At 42.3% G+C, this 16,954-nt stretch overlaps 1 protein-coding gene across 4 annotated transcripts in view; it reads left to right on the top strand.

Moving 5' to 3' along the window:
• The first annotated feature begins 1,622 nt into the window (after positions 1 to 1,622).
• Positions 1,623 to 16,954, top strand: part of SLC35D4 (solute carrier family 35 member D4) — a 49,516-nt gene continuing 34,184 nt past the window's right edge. For all 4 annotated transcript variants that reach the window (XR_015913507.1, XM_088526679.1, XM_088526681.1 and 1 more), the window contains exons 1-8: positions 1,623 to 1,734; positions 4,780 to 4,826; positions 5,791 to 5,868; positions 8,891 to 8,972; positions 12,293 to 12,370; positions 13,407 to 13,432; positions 14,767 to 14,818; positions 16,060 to 16,108. Coding sequence is in view for 3 of the 4 variants with exons in the window: in XM_088526679.1 (XP_088382805.1) it covers positions 1,663 to 1,734; positions 4,780 to 4,826; positions 5,791 to 5,868; positions 8,891 to 8,972; positions 12,293 to 12,370; positions 13,407 to 13,432; positions 14,767 to 14,818; positions 16,060 to 16,108 (484 nt within the window). In the remaining variant the exon portion in view is untranslated. The remainder of the gene's footprint in view (positions 1,735 to 4,779; positions 4,827 to 5,790; positions 5,869 to 8,890; positions 8,973 to 12,292; positions 12,371 to 13,406; positions 13,433 to 14,766; positions 14,819 to 16,059; positions 16,109 to 16,954) is intronic.

Consider the following 16,954-nt stretch of genomic DNA (forward strand, 5'->3'; position numbering starts at 1 on the left):
GGGCTGAAATGCTTCCTTTTGCCTTGGCGCAGCCCCCTGAGCACTGTTGGGCTGCCCTGGACGCTGATCGTTCTCAGAGGCTATGGGAGCAGCTCGGGCAGGATTACACAGCAGCCTGGATGGAGTCCCTAGCTCAGGCTACGCTCGCCATTTCCCTGCTTAAGCTGTTCTGTTTTGTCATCCCCAAATAGCACGTACGGGTGCAGAGAAAACCCTTGAATACCTCATACTACCAGAGCAAAGTGAAAAGGGTGGCAACACAGGCAGCACCTTGCCCATGTCCCGCCTGGCAAAAACGCCCGGCGATCGCAGCCAGATGGTTTCACTGATGTGCATAAGAGCTGCTGTGAAACACAGCTATTCACACTGGGTTTCTCAGTGTTTTAGGTTTTTTCCTGTTCCAGGGAGGCTTGCAAAACAAGTATTGCAAAAGGTGTTACCTAAGCAATGAAAGCTGCAGTTTGTGAAATCACTTTTGGTTAAATTTCTTGAGCCGCTCAAGGCAGAGAACACTCTGGAATTTCTCACCTGAATGTCTACCTTTTGGTGATTATATTTACACAGGCTTTTTTTTTAAAAAAAACTTGTTGAACATACAGTGTTCAGATATTACAAAGGACAAAAAGACAAAAGGAGCAAAATATTTCTTAACTCATCTATAAAACACTTTCAAATTACTCTTTTTTTTAACATAGCAGTAAGAAGCCCTTTCTCCTATTTTTACTGGAAAATGACTTGGAGATTTAGAGAACTGTAAAGTTACCTTGCAAAGTAGAGGAAGAGTCTTAAATGCCTCACTTAGTGTTTTTCAAATGCCAGGGTTAAATACAGGCCAACAAAAGCAGTTTTTGTTTGTTTGTTTTTCTTTAAACAGCGAATGTCTTATTATACATCTCCTAATTACTAAAACTGATTTCTCTTGATGATTGTGTCACTTATTTTCAGTCATCCAAGGACAGCAGAGAATTATTCAAGGGAGACAACTTTGGAGGAAGTGCAAGTTCCAAGTCTCCAACAAGAATACAAAGTTCAACTCTGCCTTTGACATGCTTTTTCCTTCATAAAGAAGGTGTACTTTGTATCTCATAAACGACTTTGAAGGTATTTTCAGAGCAAATCACACTGGATCCCCATTCAGCTTCAACTCCAAGGCTATATATAGGCAGAAAGGTGGGCTGATAGATGGGGTATTTTTATCTGAAAGTATCTGCTATCTTGTCAGCTACTGGGAATAGAGGCTATTATATCCAGGTATTGCCTCTCCAGGAACCCAGAGGTGTCAGAAAAGATGTGTATTCCTCACGTGCAAGGTATGCAAAATAGATGAATCCAAGTTTACGATAAAAGGCTTGTCTAATGAATAGAATTTAAAGTGGCGCATGGATATTAAACGAGATACTCTGGTGTGCCCTTGCCAGGTGGACACTTTATTTTGGAGTGAGTCTTTGCCGTGAGCCCTTTCCAGAAGTTTCTTTCCTCGGCGGCGGCCGGCTCTGAGCGGGGCCGGAGCCCCGCGGCCGCGCGCGCTGCATGGCCCCACCAGAGCGCGAGCTGCCCGCATCGCCGCTTTAAGGCGCGGGCGCCGCGCGCTGCCCATTGGCTCCGCGGCGCCGCCACGCGGCGCTGGGATGGCGGCCGCCAGCGCCGCGGCGGCGGCGGGACATGTTCTTAAAGCGGCCGGCGGGCGGCCTCGCCTTCTGCCTCTTCTACGTGGCCGCCTGCTTCACCAACAAGGTGAGGGCGGGAGGGCAACGGCGGGTGCCCCCGCTACGGCCCGGGCCGTCCCGTCCCGCCGCTGCGGCCCCCGGAGCCGCAGGGCGAGGGCGGGAGGGTCGCTCCGGGGCGGGGACACGTTTATATATACATGTGTATATATGTGTGTATATGTATACATATTAATATAAAACATACATAATTTCATTTTTGGAGGGGCTAGAGGAAAGCCTGGGGTAGCAGGACCTTCGCTTGTCACCACAAGGCTTATGCGACTTCTCTTGTAGCAGAGCTGGTGGCGGGGCGTCCAGGCTCCTTCCTGCCTCCCCGGGAGGGTTTTTTTAACCGCCTTGTTTCTGCTGGAAAAAAAAAATCATAATAAATAACGGAGACTTGGCGTATTTGAGGCCCCCTCAAAGATTCAGAGGAATCTCAGAACAGCAGATGAGCAGGCTGTGTTCGGGATTTGCTCGGCAGTGCCTCTCGGTGAGTCGCGGTGCCCGGGAGCGGCTGCCGCCCGCGCCTGGCGCGGCGAGATGGGAGCGAGGAGGCCGCAGCGGGAACGGGAGCGGGAGCAGGAGCAGGAGCAGGAGCTCTGTGCCGCTTGGGAAGGGCCTGCCGGGCAGTCCGGCCGGAACCCCCTGGCCAAGCCCCGTGTGCGGGGTAGCTGCTGTTTCCACCGGCTGCTTTTCTGAATGTGCGAGGTCTTTGCATTTCTGTGCTGTAAAAATGCTAAGGCCAGCATGCATGGAAATGCAAAGTCTGGTCTCTTAGCGTTCAAATGAATAACATCTCAGTTACAAAGCCAGGAATGATACCAGCCCGAAAATATCAGTGGTGTTGAATGTATCCATTAGGTATCCAGCAAGCATTGAGACAGAGGCATTAGAGACCTTTCGTATTCCAGCCGGCCCCTGTGCACACACACACACACACACACACACACACACACACACACACACACAGGGGCCTGACTGCCAAAGTGCAGGATTTGTTTTCATCATTAACCATCAGTTGCTATTTCAGAACTGTGAAGAATTCACTGAAGAAATTCTCTTAACCTGGAACCTAGCCAAGGGAAAAATCTTAAATGTTCAAGGTGTTAAAGTAGTAGCTAAAGAAATACTAACCTACACTGCTCTGTGCGGCAGTTTAGCCTCTAAATTAACAACAAGAAATATTTTCCACGGTGCAATCTAATTGCAGGATGGTGTTGCTGAAAAACCTAGGTAGAAGCTGAAGGCAAAGCTGACAAAAGTAGTTGGAGCTAGGGGTTTTTTTCCCACTATATGGGCAAATTAATGGTTTTTAATGTCCAGGTTAGATAGACCTCTGACTCGATTGTCAGTCAAGAGTGCGATTCCTCTTGCAGTCAGTGGAGAGACATCAGCACTCAAGGGAGCAGCCAAAACCTTAACTTAAGTTGTGTGAATATTTTCCCAGAGGGCCTGAGTGTGTGCGGTTTTTGTTGTTGTTCTCTTGCCAATTTTCCAGGGAGTTGTTGGCGTTGGTAAGAGCGGCACTTGCAGTGGAAATAGTCATAAATAAAACCAATGAGTTTTATTGATGAGTTTTAAGGGTTACTTTTGAGATGTCTTGCTGTAAACTAAAGATCTGATATAGTAGCTGTTTTTTCCTGTCATATATCAGAGCATGTGTTCGTGATGCAGATTTTGGAAAGATGTTTTTGAAGCAAGCAGGGTATGGAATTCCTGAGAAAGAGGAATATAGTTTCCCCTCGCCCCCCCTGGAGATGAGTGAAATTTCTTGTGTGTGCGGGCTACTGATTTATGTCCAGAAATAAAGCAAAGTTCACAAGAAGAAATAATACACTTTGTTTGTCAGACTGTTAGAAGTGATTCATAACAGAAAGAGAGTAGAAGAGCTGTCAAATTGTATCATGAGTTGGAGAAGACACTTAGTCTAACTGAACTTGAAAGGAGGTTGGAAAGACTTGACATAGGGCCCTCCTTTTCAACCCCCTTTAAAACTGGAATGTATGTTTTAGTGTTACAAAATAAGCAGAGTATCAACTTTATGGTTGTCCCAGCTGGTGTGTAAGTGCATGTGGGAAACAGACATGCACAAATACATCATCCTAATTTAAAACCCAAATGCCGTTGACAAGTGCACGCACTAGGAGTGCTTATGAATCAACATGCCTTGTCTCCATGTATGCTGGCATCTGAAAACCAGACCTTGCAAGGTGCTCAGCTCCGTTTCCTTGCTGAAAGCCAGCAGCTTCTCCTGCTGCCTTTGACATCTGCCTGCTCCTAGCAGGAATGGCAGGGTACTTCCTTTTTCCTCCAGGGAAGTCCCAGGCGTCGTCCTCCTTTTTAGGAGCACTGTTCCTATACTTCAGCACAGGAAGTTGTTAGACCTTGTTATGATAGGTAAAACATATTCCTCCCTCGTATTTGCATGTGTGGATGTATAAGTATATGTGTACACAAGTGAGAAAGGACCCTAGCATCTATAAACACAGACCCTGTCACAGCACCCTGAAGCAAAGGCACAGGCTACCTCTACAGAGCATAGCCCCTCCACAGGGCTTTATAGACACTGCTGATATTTTACATGACACACTGTGCTGACGGACTGTTAGGTTTGTGAAATGAAATAGCTATCAGGAGATGGTTCTGTTAAAATTCTCAGGTCTTGATCCTGCCAAAGATTGCCTCTCCTATCTGATGCAGTTTTGGTTGACAAAAGCTTGTATTTGTTGCTGTAAAAACTTTTCCACTTGCTCAGAGCAAAGTATGGATTATGCTCAGCGATCGAGAGAGCAATTTAGCAGGTAGCCCTGTCCTCGTCATTCAGTGTGTCCATATGTCATGTACTTGAGTGCCACCTACCTTGCACAGTGACAGGGGCAGTATCCAGCAGTTCTGACACGGGAAGACAAATTTCTGAAAGTTTTCAGAATGTCTCGTCTCTTGATATATTTTTTTTTAATTCTACTTCCTTTATTTTGGTAGGAACTTCTTGTATTTCATTCCTTCATGATTGTTGATGTTTTAACACCATGGATGTTTGATGTGCATTAATTTGGTATTTGTTTTCCAGTATGTCCTGTCTGTCCTGAAATTTACCTACCCTACCCTTTTTCAAGGGTAAGTACAATTTAAAAAATACATTTATTTGAAAAATGACTCTCATCAGTAGCTATATTGCTCTTCTCTGCTAGTGCATCATTTCATGACGTTACTGGCTTTTGATGTCTAGAGAACATACTTTATTACGAAAACTTAGTAAAATATTAGTTGTCTGGGTTGATTTTTGAAATATCATGCTGGTAATGTATTCAAGAGATATAGATTCTTCGTAACTTCTGGATTTTCTGTAAGTCTTATGCTTTAGTGTTGAAAAGTGGCAATTACAATACAGCCTGTCTTTGGAAATGGAATGTAAAGTTAACATCAGGTGTGGTGCATTGTCTTTCACTGTGCTAATGAAAAACAAACTAATTTTTAGGTGAAGGTAAGCTAGGTTATACACCCTTGCTTATTTTCGTGTTTAGCCTATTTGTTGTATCTCTACATGGTAAGTCGCAAGCATATCTTAATGACTATATAGAAAAATGCAATATTTGGCCAACTATCCCTATATACTGTCAGTGCTGTTACTAATCTGAGACCTTTAGGATTCCATGTGGACTCTTACAACCATTTGTTCTTTTGGTGTGAGTAAGATCCACACACACCGTGTAAGGCTGAAACTCTATACTACTGCTTAGCATGGCTTATATGTTTTTTTTGCCTGCCTTCCAGCCTCAGGACTGTGATATACCCCAAGAATAATTCCCTAGGAAATCCCCGTTTTCCTTGAGTGCATTCAAGTCTATTAAGTCTGCACTGAATGCTTTCTTCAGTTCTCTCATGTATGTATAAAAATTCTCTTGGACTAGGCTTACTGTATGGGGAAAGGTTTTAAGGAGCGTATGTGAAGTACGTGCATGGTAAATCAAGAAGCAAAAAATACACATTCAATGGCATGCACTTGCATTGTGCTCTCACGTTATCACAGTTATTTCCCTTTTCTAGTATTTGGAAATACTTTACCACCTGTCTTTTTCAGATGGCAGACGTTAGTTGGCGGACTCCTGCTTCATGCCTCCTGGAAGCTGGGGTGGGTGGAGATAAGCTTGTCTTCAAGGTACGGTGGGAGCTTTCAGTATCTACCAATATTACCTTTCTGCAGCTGGCTTGTGGAATAAGGACTCGGCTATGGAAGAGAGTAGCTTGCTAAAACATAAGGTTATGTGCAGGGTTGTGTCTATGTATTTGGCCTTGCAAGTGCATGATAGATCCTGGGTTATAGTCTAGTGTTCAGAAAAACTTATTAATATAAAGTGGATTAAATTTAACCTTAGCATGGTGATGAAAAAAAAAAAGTTTTGCCATCAGTGAAGACTAAGGATAAGGATTGTAGGGATAACTTGCAAGGCATTTGTCTACTATAAACATCCCCATCCTGAGTTATGGTATCATAAGAGACACCTCAGCAATGTTAGGTGAAGGAAGGCATACAGATCCAGCCCACTCCATGGCATGTGGTATTTCCTTTTTGTCTTGCAAAGTGTCTTCACGCCTGCAGATGCTCAAAACTGGGCTCCTGACCGGATTATGCCCTGAGCAGCGTGACCTAACTTTGAGGCTGGGGCCTAGATGACTGCCAGGGTTCTTTTCTAATGTATTTTTTTTTCCTGTGATTCTGTATTAGCTGCTGACAGCTGATGGATTTTTCAGTTTGGGATTAAACAGTTGATTTGCAAAACTGAAGTTTCTCATTTAAAATAAAGTCTTTTGTGCCTGCACGTGTGTGTAAAGAAACAGGCCAAATTTGTTTTTTCTGTGTGTGCATATTTGTGCCTCACACTTGGATTTCAAATGAAATTATAAACAGAAACAGAATTTATTCTCCTATCTCTTAAGTGCCATATAGATAAAATGGGGCTGTTGGAGTAAAAACTGTCATGTACATAAATAGAAGCAGAATTAAGATACCAAATCTTGCTTTAGTGCCAGTAAGTGAGGTATATTCTTATGAAGTTTTTATTATTCATGCATAATTTGTCCTCATGGTACAGCTGTAGGACAAAGGAATACAGCTATCACTAATGTCCTTTTTAATTCAGGTTTCATTGCTTGTTGAGAAACTATTTTTGCTTTTTTGAGGCTGATTTTTTTTTCCTTTTCACCTTGGAAAGCATTTTTATGAAAAATCCTAAAGCAAGATAGCAAAGTCTTTTTTTTTTTTTTTTCCTCCCCCAAAAGCTGAAATGCCTTACAGAAAATATTGGGCAAGAACCATTCTGTGTTATGGAAGATGTTCTTTATTTAAGAAATATTTAGATGAAAAAAGTACTTTGTTTTGAATCTCGTGACTTCAGGCCACTAGATGTCGGTATAATCTAGGCAAACTGACAGTTAAGTTTTTTTGAAGCTTTTTCAGCAGCCTTCTGTAGCAGGAGTGTTCCATATTAGCTACGTACGAAATTAAATTGCCAGGTTTCATTCTTGTCTTTTGGTTGTAATTTAGCAAAGTATTAAGTATTTACAGGTACACTTGCAGGGGGAGACTGCGCATTGACTTCAGTGAGGTTTGAACGTGGCCCTGCCGTGAGAAGCCAGGCGGTTCTGTGCGGTCCCTGGGCTTGCCTGCTTTGCACGGGCACCCCTCAATTGCCAACATAAGGAACTATTGACTAGTTCTGTATAGGACAGGTCGCAAGTGCTGAGGAGTTGTATCAAACGCTCGTGCGTTCTTCTCCCAGTCTAGAAATTCTTCCTTGGCAGCATAAAAATCTGCTTTTATGTCATGGGAAAGTCCTTTTCCATTGCACTTTGCGTTACTGCGTTGAAGATGGAGTCATGTTTGGGATTCCTGGAACTGATTGGTGTAGAGCATGAGAAGATGATGTTTTTATGGCTTAGCCATCCATCTCGTGTTCCCTTCCCCCCGCCTTGCCCCATGCTTCTCTTCTCCAACTTATTCCAATTCCAGTAGGGATTGAGGGGGAGGGGGTGTTACTATTTTTTTTTTTTTTTGCTACTCGGAGCTTTGACCAACAGTTTTAGGAAACCATAAAGAGAAAAGAAAGTGCTGTTTAGGCTTTTTCCCTTGTCTTATGTTTATATAAATCTTAGACCCTGTTATTTATTTATTTATTCTTTTATTCACACTATTCTAATTTTCTCTTTAGTGGTCTGTTCCTCCTGTTTTCTCTGTAATGTGATACCATAGTACATACAAATGCATTTTGATTGTTAGTTGGAAAGGTGATCCAAATTAAGGATCTGCAAACAATTTTGTTTTGTTCTAAGAACCAGAATTATTTGCTAATGCTCCCGACTGTAGTTCAAAGCTTGGGAAGAGTTAGTGGGGGTACCCGGTGCCTTCAGCCTTTGGAACAGACTTTAATGTTGTTTTCCTGACCTGCTCAGGATCTTGCATTGCTCCCTCTGAAGTCTGCAATCTACCTGATCCCCCCTTTACCTCCTAAATACTGAGATCAACAACGGAATAGTGTAAATCTTGAAGCCCAATCTCAAAACTGAAACATGGCTGCAAGAGATAACTCTTAAACAAAAATCACATCAACCTGTGATGACTTCATTCCTCGATGGTTGTCAAACTGCCTCTAGGAGTTTGGCTTAGTCCAAGGAGTATCATTTAGAAATCTGAGGAGACGGGCTCCCACAGAGACAACCTGATCTTCAGGAAGAATCTCTCAGTACATCTGGCTGATATATAAACATGTGGGTGGACAAGTGTATTTGTGCATAGTGCAAATACATGTTCTCTGTGCAAGTGCACCATTTCGTGCCTTTGTTTGTCAGGTTTTCTTCCTTTCACATCAAGGAAATCATCTGAAATAAAATCTCTCTTTTAAAAGCAGTAATTGCTATGGAAGTGTGAAACAACTTTTGAGGGAGAGAAGTGAGAGAGAAAATATTTTTGCTAGTTCATACCTGTGATTAGATGGTTCATTTCTGTCTCAGAAACTTCTTTAGTAAGTGGGAGGAATATTGAACAATTAGACATGGAATTTAATGTGCACACCTTTGAAAGAGATGTATGTATGTACATGTAGTTGTGTTCCTTGTCAGTAGGTGATGTTCGCTACATGCAAACAGAGCGTGGTGAAGTAATGGGATTTTAATTGTTTCCACAGGTCTGACATCCTGTCGTGGCTTCCTGCTTCGGCGCTTTTTGTGGGCATTATTTATGCTGGCTCCAGAGCGCTGTCTAGATTGGTAAGAAATGCACAAGTAGCAATCAGCTCGTTATGGTCTCTGCTTTGTGAACAGAGAGCGCTCCCTTCACACAAGTTTAATGCAAGTTTCCCCCTGGGTAGGGGGAAAACAGCAGAGGAGGGAGATAAATAACAAAACCTGTTAACTGTGCTAGAGTGGCGGTCTAACCTTATGTACTGTACAATATTATCAAAGATACAAAATAGCTTCAGATCTCCCTGACCTCAGCAATAGTCACAAATACTCAGCATCTCTCCAGAGCACTCAGTATCTTGCAGGACAGATCCTCAGCAGTCTGAATTCTTCCAACAGTGAAGAAGCTGAAGAGGTTATGAGCTGTAACAGTTTGCAAAGTGGGAAGTGAAGCATAGATTAGTAGGATATGTTCTTAGGAAAAGGATGGAGACCCTTTCAGTGCCAAGGTTTTGATGCTTTAAAGAACTTGAAGGAAAAAAAAAACAGATTTATGATTTGTTTGAATGACATACCTAAAGATTAGGGGGCTATCAAACCTGCTTTCATTGAAGTGAGATGCTTTCTTTTTCTCAAATGATCCAGTTTCCTTACAAAAAAGAGTCAGAGTGAAGGAAGTTCTGTGACCTCTCTTTCAAAACAGCAGTGTTATGCCGCTCTCCTGCAGACAGGCTGCAAGACCAGGCTCTAAGCAGGCTTGCTCCTGCACTCTGTTAAAGCATCCTAGTCTAACGCCAGAGCCAGTGTTCTCCTATCCACTCCTAAACCCCAAGAAGAATCAATCGGAAATTTTCCACAAGAAGCTTCTTGCAGGGTTCCCTTCTTGGACAACCTGTTGGAGAGGCAGGGCAGCAGAGCACAGGGATCTCCGTCCTCACAAGCAAGGCCTGGGTCACACCTGAGTGATCTTCAGGAAAGCCAGGCCACGTGCTCAGGTGCCACTCACCTCCGCATTAGCTGTCTCGTGGCGATGGCTTTCACTTCCTCTTGGCTCCTTGTCAAAGCAAGTTCCAGTGGGCTTCCCTTGCATAAACAGAGTAGATATCTGTAAGGAAAGAACTGCCTGGAAACAGTAATGACGCCTTTGGCAGCAGCATCTTTTCTGCCTGCTCACCTGGGAGGTGGAGGAGGTGTGAGTCACATCCTGCCTTGCTATTTCTTCATCTCTCTGAGTTCTCTCCTAAGTTACCTTGTTTTCCTTCTTTTCCCTACTTGGTGCTCACTGAAGAGGATGAGATGCCCTGGATCCACACGAGAGCTGAGTCTTTTCCATGGGTGAATAGTTTTGATCTGTATCCCACCTCATTCTTGAGCAACATCTTCCATTTCTGCATGACTTTTTTTGTTGTTGTACATAAATGGGTATTTAGACGCCTAATTCTGTGGCTGTTTTGGCATGGAGGAAGGACACAAAGATGAGTAGTCTCAAGCCATAGTGGTAGGTAAAGCCTTGTGCTGGGGTAAAAGTCGTATATATAGGCTTTACTTACAGTAACCTTGCCTACAATATCTTTATTGCACAGGGAGAAGGAAAGACAGACTCTCCTGATCCTTGCATCTGATTTGTCTCACTCCAGCAGTGTATTTGAGTTAAACGCATCTATTTCTAAAGTAGAAACTATGTGAACTTTTTATTTGATCAAAGCCAGGAGCACCCGCGTTCAAACACTCCCCACACACTGGCAGGGCTGCAGTCTCGCTCCCATTTGTCTCACACAAGAGACACTGGAAGTCTCTTGTCTCCCAGGCCAGGGCTGGAGCTGGAGCAGAGCTGCTGAGGTCTGGGATGCTCTCCTGAAAGAGTGCAGGGCTGCTAGGGGAGCCTCGTGTAGAGGCCCTTCATGCTGCCTTCCCAACGCTCCTTTCTGTAAGTGCTCAGCCCCCTCGCAGATAACTCACATCAAAGACAACAAACATATGGAGAAGGTTAACAGAGCTAGGCAAACTGGAGCCGTTGCTGGCTCCAAAACACATTAGGAAGAGCCAAAAGCAGGGAAAAGAAAAAAAATAACAAATTGGCTCCAGAAAAGGAAGAATGCAAATTTTTACTGACAGCTTTTCTTGTGTGTCGTCTTTTTTTTTTCCCTTGTGTTTCCTATAATTGTGTCAGGCTCAAGATGCTCATGTTAGGTACTTCTGCTCTAACGTTCTCAGTTGTCCTGCTCTAATGTTCTCAGTTGTCCAGCAACAGGGCTGGGAATTGATGTTCAGCACTGGTGAAGCAGGAGCTGACACCTTAATTTCAGTTGTGCTTGTGTGATATTAATTCCTTGCTAATTTAGATTTTAATTAATTAGATTTAATCATATTTGATTTAGATTTTTAATTAGATTTAATTAATAAAGTTAATTAGTTACCCTGGTGTACTTTTTTGCTTGTGGATCCACCACAGTTGTCATTTTGACTTAGAATATTTAATTAATGATTTTCCAGTGTAATGGAAAAGGAAATGGAAAATCCCCTAGAGCCCAGATTTCTGTTTGCAAAGCCAAATCTAAGAATCTCACCTGCTCCTTAAGATGTGTGGCTGTCACTGAGGTACTAACTCATTCTCCACACATGTGGGCTGAGTGAGCAGGCACGATAGTGCTTCCCAAAACCAGCTCAGGTTTTAGGTCGCCTAAATGGGGACAGGGAGCTGCTTCCTTGTGGCTGTGACTGCTGCGCCGTGGATCTAGATCGGAGCGAGCGTTACGAGCCACTGGTTCTTGCTGGGTTTTGCTCGGGGTGGTGGGTGTTGGACCTGTTGTCACTGGGACTGGTTTTGTAATGAATTCAATTTGGGAAGGAGTCCAGACACCTCGTTGGTTGTCATTTCAGCATCACTAGTGTGTGAACTGTTACATTTCTACCCTAACTTTTGGCAGATATTCATAACACTGAAATAACTGAATAAATAACTGAAAACACCCACCTATAATCCTCTTACCTGTAGTTTTGTTGCTAGGAATAGCAGTGTATTTAGTACCAGTACACAGAGATGGGAAAACTAATCAAAAATATTTGCTATGGAGGGTGCATGCATGTGAAAGAAGGGGCAACCTTAAAGCATGTATTTGGAGCAGCCTTCTCATGGTGGCTCTGTAGAAACACAGTGATACTGTGTTACAGTAGAAACACAGCACTCCTAAGCTGGAGGATCTGCATTTAGAGGCAGCTGCATGGAAGTGCCTCTGTTATGTGATAATGGCCCCCATCTTGGGAGGCGTCTAAGGCAATTTTAGGAGCTATGATACAGATAAAAAACCAAAACCTTGGGCCATCTACCCTCAACTAGAGTGCCCCTTCCTGTGTCCGCAATTGTGCAGAATTTATTCAGACTGTTCTTTATTCTCTTCCCGTGGTAGCCAATTCCAGTGTTCCTTACAGTCCACAACGCAGCTGAAGTTATAACCTGCGGATTCCAGAAGTTTGTGCAGAAAGAGGTAATTGAAATATTAATTGATACCTGCTGTGTATAACTGGCCTGCAACGGGATCTGCTTTCTTTTCTTACTGGCTTTAGTGCTGTTTGCTTTTCTAGAATTACTGTGATAGCTAGTCATTAACAAGTCCCAGGGAGAGATTTACTGCTGGCAAGTATCTATATTGATCTTTTCTTTTCCTCTTTAGTTACAGAAACATTGCAAATGTCTAAAATGTGTAGTGACAGTGTTTCTAAGACAGGCTTGGTCCTGCCTTTTCATTATTATTATTATTATTATTATTATTATTATTATTATTATTATTATTATTGTTAAATTAACATCCCTTTTCTTTGTTTACGTACGTAAGAGTTACAGTGTAAGAGTTTCAGAGTTTCGCCATTGGGGCTGGGGGGCCAGAGGACTGAGTCCTTAGTTTTAGCCAGTAAATCTGTCTAGCATTTGATACATTATATGATTATAGGTAGATTACATCTCCACATGCAATGCAGGAAATGCAGCTTTGAATTTGTTTTTTAATGTTTTGGAGTCTGTTCCAAGACCTTTTACAGAGAGGAGAATAATTCCTGCTTACTTTAAGAGCTGAGTCTGTTTCTCATAAACTGCGCTGGAGATCCTTCTTTTCAGCTGGAATGCTTTGGGATTCTCCAGCTGGGGAGCTGCCGTGTGAGGCAGCACTGCGAAGTCTTGAAGTACCTCATGAATTACATGTTAGAGTACATGGTTTTGGTAAAGGTCGGGATAAGTTTGAAGACCAGGTATAAACTTCACATCTGGTTTTAAGTTCTCTCAGTGGCAAATAATCTGAAAGTATAAATCAGGGGTTGGTGTAGGCCAATCTGTAATACTTATTCCTTTGTCAAATTAAATTTGTTTGGCAGTGCTCAAAGATAATGGGCTGCTGAATGTTGCTCACTGTTTTTCTTGTGTTTTTGCTGCTGTAAGATCAGCTATGATCTCTTCCTGTTTATAGAAGGGGAAAGCACTCTTTCACCATTTTTATCTGTAGTGTTTTTAATACCACATTCTTTTTACAGCAAACCTCCCTTTTGAAAGTCTGTAGGTAAGTTTTTTTTTTTTTTTTCTCCATGTTCTCCTTCCCCCCCCCCCCTTTTTTTGAACTATACAGATTCAGATTCAGACTTGTTTTGGCTCCAGTTTCTTGTATTTGCTTCAGATAATGGCACACCAAAACAATAAAGAGTGCAAGGCACATTCCTGTGGGCAATAATCCTAAATTGCAAAATAGGAGTAATTATTTCTTTTCATGTAGTTTCTTTTTTAAAAAACAACCAGCTAAATAGATACATTCTTTTTTCTTGTAAAAAATAATGTCAGAAAAGCAGTATTCCTGAATAACAAATCAGTACTTATAAAACTGTTTTTTGAAAGGAGAAATAACTTGTTTTTAAAGTTCCAAAAGGTGAACAGAAAAAATGATGATTAGTGTGATAGAAAACGACTAAAAGTGTCTTAAGAAAGAAAAGGTGCGTGACATCCAGTTCTATTAGCATCGTTCATATGAAGCTGTACCCTGTCAAAAATCTTTTTTCGGCTGGGTGAGTTCAGCACCAAGAGACTTCAGAAAGAGATAGTGAGAAACAGAAACCAGCCATTCATATATTAGAATTTTTTCTTCCCCTGTTCCCTTGAAGAAAATAAAATTGGTATTTTCAGTATTTTTGTAAAGTTCTAGCTGTTCTTAGAGTGTGAGGCCCCGTCTTGCTACTTCCTGCGCTTTGCCTCTGTTATCTGGCTTACTGTGACCTCGCTTTGCCCACTGCATTATCAGTCAAGGAGAGCATTTTTTTTTTTTTAATCTTTACTCTGTCTTTTCCTTCTGCTCTGCCAGAAAGTCAGAAAACAAACTGCTGTCCTTGAGCAGTTAAGGTACCACATACCTTAGGTACCACTTCAAGGTACCACATCACTCTGGTCTGCGTTCTGGGCTTGGAGCACAATGTGGAATGGAGTCACCTCTACCCCCTTCTGCTGGGATTGCTGTTAACAGGCCTTCTTCCTTAGTGAGTGGACTTTCTGGTAGTTAGCCAGAGCCTAAAAGTAAGTTCTCTTTTAGCTTTCTGAAGTATGCAGGGGAAGCCAGGTGGCAAGTGAAGAGCAATATTCCCTACTACAGTTTGTTTGCATCACTAGTGAGAGGGTTTTGTGTCACTTTTCCACTCCTACAGTTTTGCTGTGTATTACGAAGTACGGTATAAAATGGTATACCATGGTATAAAAATTAATTTTGGTAACAAAAATGCCATCTTAACTCTATGGCATAAAAATAAAACAAATGAAATAGCAGCATAATATTGAGTGGAAGCCTCCAGACTCCGTGGGAGTACAGATCCAGGCTGAGAGGTTTCAGTCTTGTTTTTTCCCTGTTCCCAACAGTGCATTGTGCCTCCTGGTAGCAGCCGTGTGCCTTCCTTTATGTGACACACAGGTGAGCTCTGCTCTGTTAACCAGTTCTACCTTAACCTTGTTGTTTTACGTATTGATAGCGTGCAAGGGATAATATATATGATACAGCCTTTGCTTGGAAGCTGAGGTGGTCTGCAAGTTCTGTGAATGAACTGTAAATATCTGTGAAGGAAACATAAATGTGGCCTATTGCCCTCCTGTAATGTTGCAGTTTGTAGTGTTTTTGTATCATGGTAAAACCTCTGAGCAATTCAGACCTGGAGCTCTTGGGTAAAACGCCAGGGCTGGGGAAACCTTTGTTTAGCCTCTGCAAGGACTTCAAGCAATTCACCTAGGCCTGGATTTATTGCCCACACTTCAGCAGGTTCGTAGAGGAGCTTGGTAAGTGCTCTGCGCTCTTTCTGCAGGCATGGGAGAGAGCGGGGAGGTGCCTCCAGGGAGCAGTCCAGTTCACTGAAGATGCATTCTTTGGAGGTGCCCCTTTCCCTTTTGGAAGGCTGCATCCTTGATATGGATGCTGCAGTTAATAGATGAAGTGGTGTGTCATAAATCTGTGAGTTTGAATGTGTCTGATCAAATGCAGACAACCAAGCTGGCCTTGTGACTCCTAGTCTGTTGTGCAGAGTAGGTGCTTTTGGCATATAAGTTGTCTCGAATAAAAGCAGACATGTAAAAGAGGCCAGCGAATTCCCCTCAAAAAATATTTATTTCTTCTATTTGATTGTGAAGAGAGCCCGCCTTGCTCAGAGGTGTGAATTTATTTAAAGTGTTTTTTGGGACCTTTAAGAAAAGGGTTATGTGTAAGAGCAGATTGAATGCACTTCCCTGTCACTTTTGCTTAATCGAGGAATAAATTTCCTCTTACCATAGTCCTGCAGCAAGTGAGAGCCTCAGAGAGACCGTGTTGCTGCTACGGGAGCTGAGAGGCAAGGACACCAATAACTCCTGCCCCCTGCTCATCCTTATCTGCCTACGGATGTATAGGAGGAGTCATAAATTAACAGCTCTGCTGAATGAAAAATGGCTGAAAAACAAGGATAAACAGGGCGGTGGTGGTGGTGCGGGCGGAAAGGGGGGTCCATATTCTCAGCTTGTTTAAAATCCTTTGCGATCTGCTGACAGAACCAGAGCTGTGCTCACCTGGGCTACCTGGGAAGTGTAGAGTGCCTTGAGGGACAGTTTCCACTGCGCTTCCTGTGTAAAACTGACTGCACCTGTGTACTTACAGGAACATGCATTTCTTTAAATATTCTTCTTTTGCAGTTTGATCCAAATGGTTATTTGTGGGCTTTTATTCACTTGATCTGTCTCGGTAAGTCGTTGTCTTTTGGAAGAAAAAAAGACGTGGGAAAAATAAATGTGTTCTAAAAGCAAGTTATACCTCTATTATGTAGCTATTGATATTTAAGGTTCTTGATATAAAAACCACTTGGAAAGAAGAGAGGTGCTCAGGAAAGATGGTAAAGTTCATTTCCTTTATAGTTTTTATGCTGTAAACAAGGATAGAGTAAACTGGAGGTAGCAGTCACTTAACATGAGAAAATGTGTGTGTAGTTTTAATCACCAGTAAGCTTTTCTGGGAAGTTTTGGTGATTGCCCGCTAAGAGACCTTCCTTGCGGGAGTGGGAGGGGATTGGAAACATTGTGAGAGGGGATAAAAACAACAAGGAATACTTTGCAGTTAGAACTTTATTGCACACACTGGTTTTATTTAAAAGATGACAAAAATATTCTAAAATATAATTGAATATGCTCCTAGGGGAAGGATGTTGTAATGTTGGGGTTTTTGGTGCAATCATATGCTTTTTTAATTTTAAGTTTGGGTTTCATGACCTGTCAGTATTTTTATATTTCTCTTCTGTCTTTTGTCTGTTTTTAAATAAATCATATTCTCCCCTGGAAGCTTTAACAGTCAGAGGCAGAGCACCTGAAGAAAAGTAGCAATTTTTAACTAGGAGAAGGTGATTTTGTAATTTTGTGTCTTTTGGAGCTTTAGACTGGGTAGTATTTAGTGCTTAGCTGTCTTAGACTGACTGATTCAGATGTTAAGTCTAGTCTGCAAAGTAGAGATGAATCTGTCTTTATTTTGTCTATTCTTACTGTAAACTTTTTAGGCAGAGGTTGTGTCTTTTCATGTGTTTGTGTCTAGGAAGGTCTC

This window comes from Tinamus guttatus, unplaced genomic scaffold (assembly GCF_059628265.1).
Source record: "Tinamus guttatus ecotype Peru unplaced genomic scaffold, ASM5962826v1 Tinamus_guttatus_pri_ptg000249l, whole genome shotgun sequence".
Lineage (NCBI taxonomy): Eukaryota > Metazoa > Chordata > Aves > Tinamiformes > Tinamidae > Tinamus > Tinamus guttatus.